A 14,851-nucleotide genomic window follows, 5' to 3' on the forward strand; every position below is an offset into this window, starting at 1 on the left:
GATATGGGTTCCGTCTATGGCCCCACCACAGTTAGGGAATCCCATTGCAACAAAGCCATCCACTATGACCTGCACATTTCCCAGGGTCACTACCCTTGATATCAGCAGATCTTTGATTGCGTGGGCTACTTGCATCACAGCAGCCCCCACAGTAGATTTGCCCACTCCAAATTGATTCCCAACTGACCGGTAGCTGTCTGGCGTTGCAAGCTTCCACAGGGCTATTGCCACTCGCTTCTCAACTGCGAGGGCTGCTCTCATCTTGGTATTCATGCGCTTCAGGGCAGGGGAAAGCAAATCACAAAGTTCCATGAAAGTGCCCTTACGCATGCAAAAGTTTCGCAGCCACTGAGAATCGTCCCAGACCTGCAACACTATGCGGTCCCACCAGTCTGTGCTTGTTTCCCGAGCCCAGAATTGGCGCTCCACAGCATGAACCTGCCCCATTAGCACCATGATGCATGCATTGGCAGGGCCCATGCTTTCAGAGAAATCTGTGTCCATGTCCTGATCACTCACGTGACCGCACTGATGTCGCCTCCTCGCCCGGTATCGCTCTGCCAGGTTCTGGTGCAGCATATACTGCTGGATAATGCGTATGGTGTTTAATGTGCTCCTAATTGCCAAAGTGAGCTGAGCGGCCTCCATGCTTGCCTTGGTATGGCGTCCGCACAGAAAAAAGGCGCGGAACGATTGTCTGCCGTTGCTCTGACGGAGGGAGGGGCAACTGACAACACGGCTTACAGGGTTGGCTTCAGGGAGCTAAAATCAACAAAGGGGGTGGCTTTACATCAAGGAGTATTTCAGGCAGGACTTCACGGAGGGTTCCAAAAAGAAATGGTGCACCTAAGTTATTGTTCTTATTGGAACAAGAAGGTTAGTCTGGCCTCTGATTGATACATGGCTAGATTTACCTCGCTGCACCTTCTCTGTGAGTGACTGCAGTGTGACCTAGAGGAATGAGTCCCCTAGACGGGGGACGGGGGGAAGCAAATGAGTACAAAACAAATCTGGTCTATTTCTTGTTTTGATCCACTCCATCTATCTTTTACATCTTTGGCTGGCAGCAGACGGTACAGAAGGACTGCATGCCATCCACATCTCATGGTTGCCCGGCAGAAGATGATGCAATAGGACTGCTAGCAATCCGTGTCGCCTGCCTGCTCACCATAAGACGGTTCAATAGGACTGACTGCAGGACTAAAGAGAATGACCTGGTCAAGTTTCAGAGTAACAGCTGTGTTAGTCTGTATTCGCAAAAAGAAAAGGAGTACTTGTGGCACCTTAGAGACTAATCAATTTATTTGAGCATAAGCTTTCGTGAGCTACAGCTCACTTCATCGGATGCATTGGGATCTCCACACAGAATTCCAATGGGCAGCACTTGGAAAGAATGTTAAAAATTCTGTGCGGATACAAATTTATATCTGCAACCACAGATATCCATTTGTATCCACGCAGGGCTCTACAGATACCTCACCCAGGACTATGCTGGTGCATTTATTCAGTACTAACTCAGCTCAAAGAGAAGCATGCCAGGTACCAAATCATCAACACCACCTCATGCAGCACCTGCTAGAAAGTATTCTGTACAGGTCTTCTGAACAAGTAATGAACTGCTCCACTCTTGCACAGCTTGTGAACTCTTACAGGGTGACAACGTAAAGTGGAATGCCTACAGGTTATAACTGTGGGTATTCAAAAGCATCTCAATCAATCAAATTCCAGGATATGCTTTGTTTTAACAAGACACATGAACAGATACAACAATTCACTACTTTTGAATGACAGCTAGGCAATTTCCAAGCAAAAAATGATCCAATAATTTCTGTACTTTGCTAAAGTGATTCAGAACACTGTGTGCCTTACACAAGAACTTTCGCACTCAAGGAAGAGATTTTTCCCCCCTTCTATGACGTCTTAAAAGCTAAGATTTACTACTAATAAAGTACTGATGTATTCATGATTTGGAAAATACCACATAAACAACTCCCTAGTTCTTCATTGGGCATCCAGCAGATAAACAGCTGCACCTAGTGGCTGAACATAGTTACAAAATTCAAAGAGCTTGCTAGGTTTCATCTGTCTTATCTGTCTGCTGCCAACACCAAAGCTAGTGTTTCACCGTGTTGTTGTTTTTCTTAATTCTAACCCAGAAGCTTTTCAGTATAGGAACAGTACAAAAATGTCCTAATTTAAACCAGTTTAACTGGAATCAAAATGAGCTCAAAAGCTGAACATTTTTATTAGTGCAGTTTTCTTTATGGAACACAAATTCTGGAAGCAAATGACAATTAAAATAAAAGCATAACATGCTCTTTCTCCTCCTCTGCCAACCAGGCCTTTTTTCTGGAATACCTTTTAATGTCACCATTGGTAGCACTAACTGTCTATGGTACTCATAGGGCCCCTGTTACCATAGTATGAATACCTCACAATCTTTCAACCCCTGTGAGGCAAGGCAGTGCCATTATCCCCATTGTACAGATAGGGAAGTGAGGCACACAGAGACTAAGTGACTTGCCCAAGGTCATACAGGAAGTCTATGGCAGAGCAGGGGATTGAACTAGGTCTCCAGAGTTCCAGGCTAGAGTCCCAATCACTGGCCCATCCTTCCTCTCCAGTTACCCTGTGATGCTGAAGTGACATTTAAAAACACGACAGCCATTATCCCCATGCTTTGGGATTTGCTGACTCAACAAGAAACAGCATGAAATCTGTAACAATTAGATTACAGTTTTTGAGCACAAGGCAGGAGTTTTTCAACAATCCACACTGAGACACTAAGTTCAAATCAGTTGTCAATATTGCCATTTAGGCGAAGCACTCACACTCAAGTGGTCATCTTGTTAAAAAAAAAACAAAACAGCAGGACGTACCAATAATTGGAGTTGTCATGGAAACTATCACAGAAAGATCCAAAGCTGCCATGGAAATATTCACAGTGTAATTGGTGCCTGGGTGCAAATCAAGACACACCTCTGGAGTCTGTCCGTAAATGGTGAGGTTAAAGGCCCTTTCATGAAAGAACTCCTTCTGATACCAACGTCGACCTTGTATGTGAAACTGTAATGAAACAATCACAGTGCTGAAAATGGAAGGCTTTGACACTTTGCATGGGTTCAATTTGTGGGATACTCTAACTAAACCATTTATCATAAACTTTATGAAGCAGTAATTGACCATATCCTTGTTGAAAATCTACATGTGCATACAAACATACTGTATTAAATCTGTTGAGCGTTACTATAATCAAAACATTTCCAGGTCTTATGAAGACACATCATGCTTGTGGCTAAACTTTAACAACGCTATAACAAAGCTAGTTCTTGCACTTCGTTTCTCTCCCCCCTCGTCCTCTTTTTTTTTTTTTTTTTTTTGGTAAAGGAAGCCCAGCCCCAAACCGGTTGTTTGCCAGCTAACAGAAACCAGCAGCCTACTCATGTATCTTCATTGCAGAAACAGAACATTTACAAAAGCGAACCCACGTGCATGCTGTGCAGTTATCACTTGATCCTGAAAGGTGTTCATTACTATCAAATCCTACTGAAGTCAACATAAGAACAGCCGTACTGGGTCAGACCAATGGTCCATCTAGCCCACTACCCTGTCTTCTGACAGTGGCCACTGCCAGGTGCTTCAGAGGGAATGAACAGAACAGGGCAATCATTGCGTGATCCATCCCATCATCCCCTCCCAGCTTCTGACAGTCAGAGGCTAGGGACACTCAGATCATGTGGTTGAACCGCTGACCACCTTGGCTAATAGCCATTGATTGACCTACCCTTGAAGAACTAATCTAATTTTCTTTTGAACTCTGTGCCTTCACAACATCCCCTGGCAACAAGTTCCACAGGGTGACTGTGCATTGCGAGAAGAAGTATTTCCTTTTGTTTGTTTTAAACCTGTTGCCTGTTAGTTTCATTGGACGACCCCTGGTTCTTGTGTTATGAGAAGGAGTAAATAACACTTCCTTATTCACTTTCTCAATACCAGTCAAGATTTTATAGATCTCTATGATATCCTAAGTGGAAAAGTCCCCCAGTCTTTTTAATCTCTCCTCATACGGAAGCTGTTCCATACCCTTAATCATTTTTCAGAGTAGCAGCCGTGTTAGTCTGTATTTGCAAAAAGAAAAGGAGTCCTTGTGGCACCTTAGAGACTAACCAATTTATTTGAGCATAAGCTTTCGTGAGCTACAGCTCACTTCATCGGATGCATAAAGTGGAATGTGTGTATATATAAAATCTGCTCACTGTACTTTCCACTTTATGCATCCAATGAAGTGAGCTGTAGCTCACGAAAGCTTATGCTCAAATAAATTGGTTAGTCTCTAAGGTGCCACAAGTACTCCTTTTCTTTTTTAATAATTTTTGTTGCCCTTCTCTGTACTTTTTCCAGTTCTAATATATCCTTTTTTAGATGGGGTGATCAGAACTCCATGCAGTATTCAAGGTATGGGTGAACCTGGATTTAAATAGAAGCATTATGACATTTTCTGTTTTATTATCTATCCCTTTCCTAATGGTTCCTAAAATGGTTAGCTTTTTTGACTGCTGGTGCACATTGAGAGGATTTTTTCAAAGAACTATCCACGATTGCAAGATCTCTTTCCTGAGTGGTAATAGCCAATTTGAACCCTCTTTTTTTGGATGCGTAGTTGGAATTATGTTTTCTAATTGGCACAACTCTGCATTTATCAACATTGAATTTCATCTGCAATTTTGTTGCCCAGTCACCCAGTTTTGCGAGATCCCTTTGTAATTCTTCGCAGTCTGCTTTGGACTGAACTATATTGAGTAATTTTGTATCGTCTGCAAATTTTGCCACTTCTCTCTTTTTCCAGATCATTTATGAATATGTTGAATAGCACTGGTCCCAGTACAGACCCCTGGGGGGACACCACTATTTACCTCTCTCTCCCCTGAAAATTGGCCATTTATTCCTACCCTTTGTTTCCTGTCTTTTAACCAGTTACTGATCCATGACAGGATCTTCCCCTTTTCCTTTGCGTGCTTAGTTTGCTTAAGAGCCATTGGTGAGGGACCTTGCCAAAGGCTCTCTGAAAGTCCAAGTATGCTACATCCACATGAAATGAGAATGCCCAGTCCCTCACAGAACCAAGTTATAGACAGCTGGGCTTGTATGTATGCTTGTAGTCATGCGTATTTTCCACTGCTCTGGTCTCAAATAGTCGTAATGTTAATAACTCCAAACAAACAATTTCACACCTATCAATTCTCAGTTATTTGAGTAAGAAAAAAACAGACTGCATGCTCTGTTTAAATCTCACAGGCCGTCCCTCAGCTAGAGGGATGCAATAAACTCTGGATAATCTCTAACTGCGGGAAACTTCAGATAAGAGCAGCCAGTCCCGGGCCCACCACAGACAGCTTCAGTGGAGGCTCCACAGAGGGGTGAGGGGATCATTGAGACTACATGGCAAGGAATATTGGCCTGTTTGAGTTTGTGTAAAGAATGAGGAATTGCTGAAGGTTGGAGAGGAACAGAGCAGTAGAAAGGAAGAAACAAACAACAAGCACGAAGCAGAGGTGAGCAAGAAACAACAAAAAGCATGGTTGTGTGTATTCTTTTTCAAACAATGATCCACTGGCCCTTTTAGTTTTCTTATGATGCTGCATGCTAGGTTCCCCTGTTACTGTGACTCAATGCCATGCAAGAAGAGTGGAGACCCGAAAAGCAACAATGCATGAAGACTCTGGTTTGCCAATATTTGATGGGTTTTAATTTTGTTTTTAAATAAAACATTCAAAATATGTATCACTTACTGAATAGATTTCTTTCCTATCAGCGCTCCTTATGCTTCGCCTCCATGTCAAACAGGTGTCGTTAAGTATCCGCATATTACTGAAGGCTTCCTTTACTGCAGAGAGAGTGAGACAGGGGGAAGCCTCATAACTAAAAACATTTTAAAAAATCTTCCTGTAACATTATTGATCATGACTGGTTTTAAATGATATGGTCTGAGTCTGTTTTTACTTTAGAGGATCCAGTGTTATTAGGAGGGAATGGAACCTCATTCCTTTTTGAGTGCCCAAATATTGTAAATCAAGTATAAAATTTTTAAATGAAATTACGGTTTTAAAAAACCAAACATAGTATTAAAGGGAATTTTAAAGCCTCCCCACAAATTAAGGTAAACTTCAGATGCCTAAGGTCCAGGAGAGGATGTGGTTTTAGAAGGGCGACTTGGCTCTCTCCTTTTACAATCAAAATAATAGCGGTAAGCAACAGCTTTGGGAAAACAGCGTTTTCCACTCGTCAAATATTTCTGTTTTAAAACCTGCTCCCTGCTACGTACAGGCCAAAAAGACACAGACAATAGGAGCAGTTCTCATCAAACCAGTAGGAGGGAAGGATGGGCACCTGGCTTCTTGTCAAATTACACCAGGGCTTTTGTGGCACTTCCAAAAGGAATCGCTATTGAGAGTGGTAAATTCTGTGTGTGTTACTGCAGAGCTGAAAGTGCCCATTGGCTGTTGCTGTGGTACCAGTGCATTGGTTGCTGGAGATACCTTCCCAGAGGAGCAATGCGGTAGGTACTGGAGTGCAATGGGTATTTTGCTTTCAGCTCATCTCAACTCTTTGCACCGCTAATGCAGATGACAAACATTATGAGCCAGATTTTCAAGACTGCTCATCACCCACAAGTGGGGTCATGTTTTCAAAAGTGCTCAGTACCCAGCTATGCCCAGTATTCCCACATCTTAAAAACCTGGCCACTTGTGCAAGTGCCTAAGTGAGAGCTGATGGGTGATGAGCAATTTTGAAAATCTGGCTTTACCCCCGTTTTTCATAAAATGTGGAGTTGGGGGCAGAGATTCCTCAAACTACTTATATTCCAAAAAAGCCTCTTCCTTTCCGTGAATAAACAAAATATTAAACATCAAACGTTTCAGGCTTTGATGAGCCAAAAACAACATACACAAGTTTTGTTTAGGAACTAAGACCTACCTTTCCACTGAAAGAACAGTACTATTCATATATGTTACATTCCTCAAAAACAGTATCTCAAGAACACTTAGCACATGGAGTATCAGCTTATCAGGAAGGTATTTTAAAATATTCATTACTTCACGGTCACACTCAAAAACACTTAGATTTCTGAGGGTACCATTTGGACAAACAAGGGCAAAGAAATTCCGATACAGTATCCTTAGTGTATACAGTTATGCTTAGCCATTGCAGCACATCCACAATGAAAAAAAATGGTGCACCGTTGCAATTCTTAAGCATAAAGATGTGCGTAAAGGGAACAACGCCAGTCGCAGTAGAACCTCAGAGTTACGAACACCTGGGGAATGTAGGTGGTTTGTAACTCTGAACAAAACGTTCTGGGGGTTCTTTCAAAAGTTTACAACTGAACATTGACTTAATACAGCTTTGAAATTTTACTATTGTGACACGGTCGGGCCGGATGGCTACAGGAGAGTGATAGAAGGCTGATATATTAGCCCCAGGTTAAGTAGGTCCCTGTTCCCTGGGTAAGGTAACAGTGAAGGTTCCAGAACAATCGGGAACTTTCTGGAAACAATTAAGACAGACAGGCTGATTAGAACACCTGCAGCCAATCAAGAAGCTGCTAGAATCAATTAAGGCAGGCTAATCAGGGCACCGGGGTTTAAAAAGGAGCTCACTTCAGTTTGAGGTGCGCGTGTGAGGAGCTGGGAGCAAGAGGCTCTAGGAGCTGAGAGTGAGAACGTGGACTGTTGGAGGACTGAGGAGTACAAGCATTATCAGACACCAGGAGGAAGGTCCTGTGGTGAGGGTAAAGAAGGTGTTGGGAGGAGGCCATGGGGAAGTAGCCCAGGGAGTTGTAGCTGTCGCACAGTTGTTCCAGGAGGCACTCTAGACAGCTGCATTCCACAGGGCCCTGGGCTGGAACACGGAGTAGAGGGCGGGCCCGGGTTCCCCCCAAACCTCCCAACTCCTGATCAGACACAGGAGGAGTCAACCTGGACTGTGAATTCAGAAAAACGGCCAAGCTGAGGGCTGCCGTGAATCTCCAAGGCAAGCAAACCCGCCAATAAGCGCAAGACCCACCAAGGTAGAGGAGGAACGTTGTCACACTATGCAGAAGAAAATAGCTGCTTTTAACCATTTTAATATAAATGAAACAAGCACAGAACCAGTTTCCTTACCTTGTCAAAAAAATTTTAAAACGTTCCCTTTATATTTTTGGTAGTCTATGCTTAACACAGTACTGTACTGTGTTTGCTTTTTTTCCCCCTTCTGCTGCTGCCTGATTGCAAACCTGCGGTTCCAAATGAGATGTGTGGTTGACTGGTCAGTTCATAACTCTGGTGTTCATAACTCTGAGGTCCTACTGTACCTCCCTTTTGATTACTTATGCCAGGCAGCTTAAAAATATGGCAACAATGTGTGGGTGTACACAAATTTATTGATGTTCAAGTACCACACAAGGTATTTTTGGCCATTCCTGCTACACCCTCAGAAGCTTCTGTTACATCTTTCAGCACACAGGTTAGCTGAATGGGACAAAGAACAATCTAATTCCACAGTGTCCCCAACTGCTGATAGAGAGAAGCCGTTGCATAACCACCTGTCCCAGACCTGAGAAAATGTGCAGGAGGGAAAACACATGAGGCTCTTCCCTCCACCCGGCTGCTAAAGATGGCTGAGTGTAACCTCCCTAGAAATAGAGCAGCAGACAAGCTAAATGTTTAATGAGGCCAAAGCATCACAAATTGGTTATCTGGCTTTAGAACACCACTCCCCCTCCACCCCATGACTGATGAACAGCTGCCAGAGAACAACTCATCCCTCATTAAATATAAGGATATTATCAGCAATGCTCATCTCACTACAGGACTGCATATGGTTGAGCAGCAAAGAGCACTTCCACAAGCAGGCAGATAATCAGTGCAGGGCATGGAAACCAATGAGCTCTCAGCCACAAATTGAAATTATATTAATTAAATCCCTATACCAGTCCTGCCTAAATCAGAGCCCAAACCTGAGGGGAAGCAGGTTTGCTGAGTCTTTCAGAAAGGCACTGGCACTTGCCACAGCTGTCAGTACACTCCTGAGTCCACCAAGGGCAGGTGAGAGCACAAGAGAACGTGCTCTCAGGAAAAAAGGGTGTCTTTTCCGAGTTCAGCATTACTCATAGGATGCTATATCTCAGGGGTGGCCAACCTGTGGCTCCGGAGCCACATGCGGCTCTTCAGAAGTTTATATGCGGCTCCTTGTATAGGCACCGACTATACCCTTCCCCTTCCCCCCCCCCCAGAGCCTCCTGCCACGAAACAGCTGATTGGGAGGTGCGGGGAGGGTGGGGGAGGCGCTGATTGGCGGGGCTGCAGGTGGCTGGGAGGCGGTGGGGGTGGGGAGCTGATGGGGGGCTGCTGACGTATTACTGTGGCTCTTTGGCAATGTACATTGGTAAATTCTGGCTCCTTCACAGGCTCAGGTTGGCCACCCCTGCTGTATCTGATAATTTCAAGGGGAAGGGGTCCTATTCTGACTAATTATTCCAAATAATTAACTCTTCTAGTTCTCTTGGAAATGCTAACGGATTTAACACAACCAGAAGACAAGTATACATATGTGGGCTTTCTAGGTGATTTTAGGTCTTACAAAAGTTGTAGGAGTTACTTGCAGGCCACATACCTCAAAACATGGTGCTAAAAAGCTAAAATCCAGTAGGAATTAGTCACTGTTCATTTTGTCAGTTCTCTCCTTTTCCAGACCAACCTCCCTACTAGAAACCATCACCCTAAAAGCCCCAGGGGGAAGGTCAGGTTATACAGTACCTCTCAGACTCAAACAGATAATCAGGAGAGAAAGGACAAAGGACTGAGTAGACATGGATTCTCTATTCCCAGCTTTGCCATTGTCTTGAGTCATTTATTTGCTCAGTGCCTCAGTTTCCCCCTCTGAAATTGAAAATAATGCTGCTCACCTTGCAGGCATTGTATTAGTTGGTTAATGTCTGCAAAGCACTTTGAGCTCCTCAGATGGAAAGCGCTATAAAACTCTTATCTAACGGATCCTGAATGTTATGAGAAGGTTCTGCCGCTCACCTAAAAGTGACAGCAAAGCAGTTTTCTGCCTGCCCCCACTGTATCCCAAGGGATTTGAGATGCTTGGCTTCTCCTTTGAGCCTGTATGGTATTAGGATATGGCCATACTCAAGGTTCACATGTAGCCTTTGAAACTTTCAGATTTGTGGGCAGGGTAATGGCTTATGATTAGGCTTTCTGCTGGGGGATGCGTCCCCATAGCTGAGTTCATGTGCCCACACCACCACATTTATACTGGGGCAGCCTTGACTTTTGGGAACTCATTTTTGTATCTGTACAACAGGACTTTCACCTTGGCATTTCAGGGCTAACTCTTCCCAGATGTCCAGTTGTACATGGATGCTTCTGGAGGCCTAGATTTCAGCACATATTTCATCAGTGTCTGGAACACTCAAGGGATGGCTTGTGCTCTGGATTGCACAGGGCTTCATTCAATGTATTATTTTTCTGGAATATTTTTCCCATTCCAGTGTCCATTTAATTATTTTTCCCCTTGAGACTGGAGGGGAGGAAATACCCAGGAGACTAAAAGGACGGTCTTTTAGAGGGCTAGACTATCATCCATACCATCAACCATGGAACAGCTCCCCCTACAGCATGATAAAGGTTTCATGGTCAAAAAGCCAATTAAGGGTATGTACACCCAGCACTCAGGAATGAACATCACCCTCTGCTTTTCACGCACTAGCCAGTATCATGGCTGCCTTTTACAAGGTAACAGGGTAATAAACTCTGCCACCAAGGACCTTCTTGGCTGCATGGATTCCTTTGCATCCTGCAGAGTTAGATAACTGTCCGCTGGGCCAACTCCCCACTTGCTTGTTGCCCTTGAAAGACCTCAGCCCCTGCCTAATGGTTTCCATTTGTACCTTTGTTTTTCAAAAACACGTCAGTGCATTCTGGGATCCCCTGGCATAAGGTGTCCAGTAACACATTCTGTCCAATTACTACTTTCAAAGATTACCACCCACAGTTCCCCTCAAGTGAAGGGTCTCTTGCCTCTCCATGTGGACACAACTCGAGTCACTCAATACCAGCACCTGGCTTTACTGTGCACTTCAGGATTAAATATTTCCATATTGGCGAGCTAAGTCTTCTACTCTTACTAGACTCCTGGATAGCAAGCTTCAGGCCTTGAGAAGATGGCAGCTTGCTTACTTTCAGATCCATGTTAAGCTTGAAAGGAAATCTGTGCTCCAATGCCCAATGCAAGCTTGTGTCCCCTCCTTACTGAGTTTTGCTTTAAATGCTCTTGTGTTTGCCTTCATCTCTCTTGTTCTTCCCCAACAATATGGTTCACAGGTATTTCAGTATCATCTGCACCCTTATATCTGGCTATATGGTTCCGGCACCATAACATTGCGCATACAAATATGCAGTTGGAAAAACCCATGGTTTTCAATTCCAACTACCATGGAACAAGACATGGCTCAACTGATCTAGGCATGAAAGATGATCATCTCATGTTCCTTGCTCACAGGCTTCACAGTCATTATGGTACATTTTGATATAAACATTGTGAAGATTGCAATCTGATCAGACACTGCAGCTGGACTGATCTGGTGAAAGGCAACTGGTCTGAATTCAGGCATTTATTCCTGCCATCAGGCTCATCTGGCCAACAGTGAGGATAAAGTTCAGGGCCATCACACATGGGTTTCTTGGCTTGTTGCATCCCAAAGGTTTGCACCTCTTGGACCTATTGACTGGGCTGGGATCTACTGGGTAGGAGTACCAGTTAAGCACAAAGTTAGTGGTATCTGTGGTGGTTGATCCTGGCTGCAGGATGAAGTACTTCCTTCCCATGCCGCTAAAAAGGTTTTTAATCAGTTGGAGAAGCAAGGCTGGGAACTTGTGGGTGTGACCCCATCTCATAGACCTGGCACCAATCCACCATCCCCATGCTGATAGGGGTCAGCCTATGGGAATCCCCATTCCCTCAGGGTGAGATAGGGCTACAGCTTTGCTTAGCAGCCTGTTGGGAGTGAAGGCCTGATCAGGAGATCCTATATGTGACTGGAATATTCATTATTGTGAACACAGAAATTCAGGGGAGGCCAGTAACCGCATTAAAGTATCTCTCCAAAAACAAGACTGGGGGTGGCGGCCTGATAACAGTCTTCCAATATGTTAAGGGCTGTTATAAAAAGAACTGTGATCAATTGTTCTCCATGACCAATGAATGTAGGGCACGAAGTAATGGGCTTATTCTTCAGCAAGGGAGACTTAAAAAGTTTTTCCTAATGTCTAACCTAACTATAAGGGTAGTTAAGCACTGGATAGGTTACCGAGGGAGGCTGTGGAATCCCCATCATTGGAGGTGTTTAGGAACAAGTTGGACAAACACCTGTTAGGGGACAGTCTAGGTATACTTGGTCCTGCCTCAGTGCAGTGGGCTGGATTTGATCACCTCATGGTCTCTTCCAGCCCTACATTTCTAGATTCCATGATTCCCCCACTTCCCTTTCAAGACAGATGCCTTGTACACCTTTCCTTTGGGGATTTATTTCATTTCATTTCATTGATGAAATTAAGGCCTTTTTCACCAATTTAAACACTAACACTCAAGTCTGTCCTCACGGACATCGGTCTCCAGCAGCAAGACAAAACATGATGTTCAAACAGCTATTTTTTAAAAGGCTTCAGCTCTCTCCAGAGCAGCTTCAAAAGGACTGCTGATGGGGAGAGAGTAAGATGTGAAATTCAGCTTAGAATAACAAAAAATGTTCAACATTTTACCCTGACTTCTTTTTTTGCACTCTTATTGGTATAGTCATATGATGGAGGCAGACATGGCAAACAAGTTCCAAGCTCTGAGCTACAAGGTCATGGCCAGAAAATTTTGGTACATCTACACAGGGATAAAAGACCCGTGGCACGGCCACAGCTGGCCCAGGTCAGCTGACTCAGGCTCATGAGCTCAGGTGGTGGGTCTAAAAATTGCTGTGTGGATATTCGGGCTTGGGATGGACCCTAAGCTTTGGGACCCTCCATCCTCACAACCCTAAGTCAGCTGACCCAGGCCAGCCATGGGGTTTTTATTGCATGGCCTTTTGCCGTGTAGGCATGGCCAGTTGGCAGGTTTCAATCTTTCCACCTTATTTTCTCTTTTCTAAAGATCAAGTGGGGGCACAAGGTATGTTTCTTTATGGGCTTGTCTATGTTGTGCATTAGACCACACCAGAGAGGTATAAATTCTCGTATGCACTAGCATATTCTGCACTAACTGGCCTGTGTATTTGTGCACACTAAAAAGTTCCCGAGTGTGCACTGATCTAGTCTGTAGAGAACTCTTAGTGCACACCAGCAGGGTCCACATGGGCCAGTTAGTGTGCAGCACATTGTGTGTGCTAGAATTTACTCTCCTCTGGTGTGGGTTATTGCATCATATAGACAAGCCCCACATCTGCAGAAAGTCTTGGAAGCTTACAAATACTAAAGCCTTCTGAGTTTGCACTGTCCCTCCCGCCACGACACAAATATTTCTCCAAGAGTTAGGTGTGTTAATGCAACAGGCTAAACTTTCCTGTTTCAGTCTCTTGGTGAAAAGGAATGATCCTGTGATTAAAACACAGAGCAAGGAGTAAGGAGATCTCTTCATTATTTTCCAAGTGTTTTGATGCCCCTGATTACACAGTGTTTTATAAGTGCCATGTATGTTCAATAGTAATTATTTACATCAGAAGCACAAGGTTGTAAAGAGTGTGATTTTTGTTCATGGATTTAATCTCATTTAATTTTAAGCTTCCTGGACCATTCACATTTCATTTTAATTTTAGTCTTTGTCCAACATTTGCACCTCACATTTGGGCCTCAAGAGGTTGAGAGGTACAACGTATGAGAAAGCAAGAGAAAATGTTTTCTGATCCACCTAGGCTCCAAAAAATGAAATGAGACTCGCACACTGACTTACTTCTATGAGTTATAAAGGTTCCAAAGCATCATACCTACCTTCTGTCTTAATTGCTATAGTAATTAGGGCTGAGGTCCCCTTAGAGGATGCTGTAGTAATGTTCACCATGTAGTTAGCACCGGAGTTCAGCTCTAAACACACCTCTGGAGTCTCTTCACCTGTTGTGAAGTTAAATATCATTTCACGAGAGAATTCCTTCTGGTACCATCTTCGTCCCAATATACGAAACTGTTGTGGGATTTTTTTAAAAAAATGAGATGATTAAATTAGCAGTGGAATTCCAAAATTTAGAATGCTGGTTCACTAAAGTCACGGCAGCCTACTTATCTCTGCTTTAATGGGACAGAAGTATGTGCTGAAGAGCTTTGCTGAACACAGATGGTTGACTCAGAGCCTTAATTTGTTCCCACCTACTGAAACGATTATTAAAATAATTAGCACTTGTCCTAGGCACTACCACAATACAAATCAGAATAAGCCACTCTCCACCAATGCTAACGCTACTATATCTGCTGTTAATTTTCCTGTACTTTTGCATATTTTTCTCTGTGGTCCACAAAAGCATCAACAGTTGGTGAACAACAGTGAACTGGAAGCTTCCATCTCATCTGACCTGGCTGGTGCAGTGAAATGAATGACCAGGGTTTGTTTGAGATTAGGGCATGGATGAGGGTGATCTGATGGAGACTCAACATAGACAAGACTGCAGACCCTGTTACACTTAACTATGCCTTTGTCACCTCCAGACTAAACTACTAAGAAGTGCTCTAAATGAAGCTGTTTGGAAGCTGAATTTAGTGCAAAATGGAACTGCTCAGTTACGTGCAGGAAGCACATTATCCCAGTGGTCTTTAGTTTGCACTCACTGCCT

At 43.8% G+C, this 14,851-nt stretch overlaps 1 protein-coding gene across 2 annotated transcripts in view; it reads right to left on the reverse strand.

Moving 5' to 3' along the window:
• SUSD1 (sushi domain containing 1) overlaps positions 1 to 14,851 on the reverse strand; it is a 79,060-nt gene that overhangs the window by 32,225 nt on the left and 31,984 nt on the right. For both annotated transcript variants that reach the window (XM_074953517.1, XM_074953516.1), the window contains 3 exons: positions 14,019 to 14,208; positions 5,790 to 5,884; positions 2,880 to 3,066 (listed from right to left, as the gene is read on the reverse strand). In XM_074953517.1, coding sequence (XP_074809618.1) covers positions 2,880 to 3,066; positions 5,790 to 5,884; positions 14,019 to 14,208 — 472 coding nt within the window. The remainder of the gene's footprint in view (positions 1 to 2,879; positions 3,067 to 5,789; positions 5,885 to 14,018; positions 14,209 to 14,851) is intronic.

The sequence above is a fragment of the Natator depressus genome, chromosome 5 (genome assembly GCF_965152275.1).
Source record: "Natator depressus isolate rNatDep1 chromosome 5, rNatDep2.hap1, whole genome shotgun sequence".
NCBI lineage: Eukaryota > Metazoa > Chordata > Testudines > Cheloniidae > Natator > Natator depressus.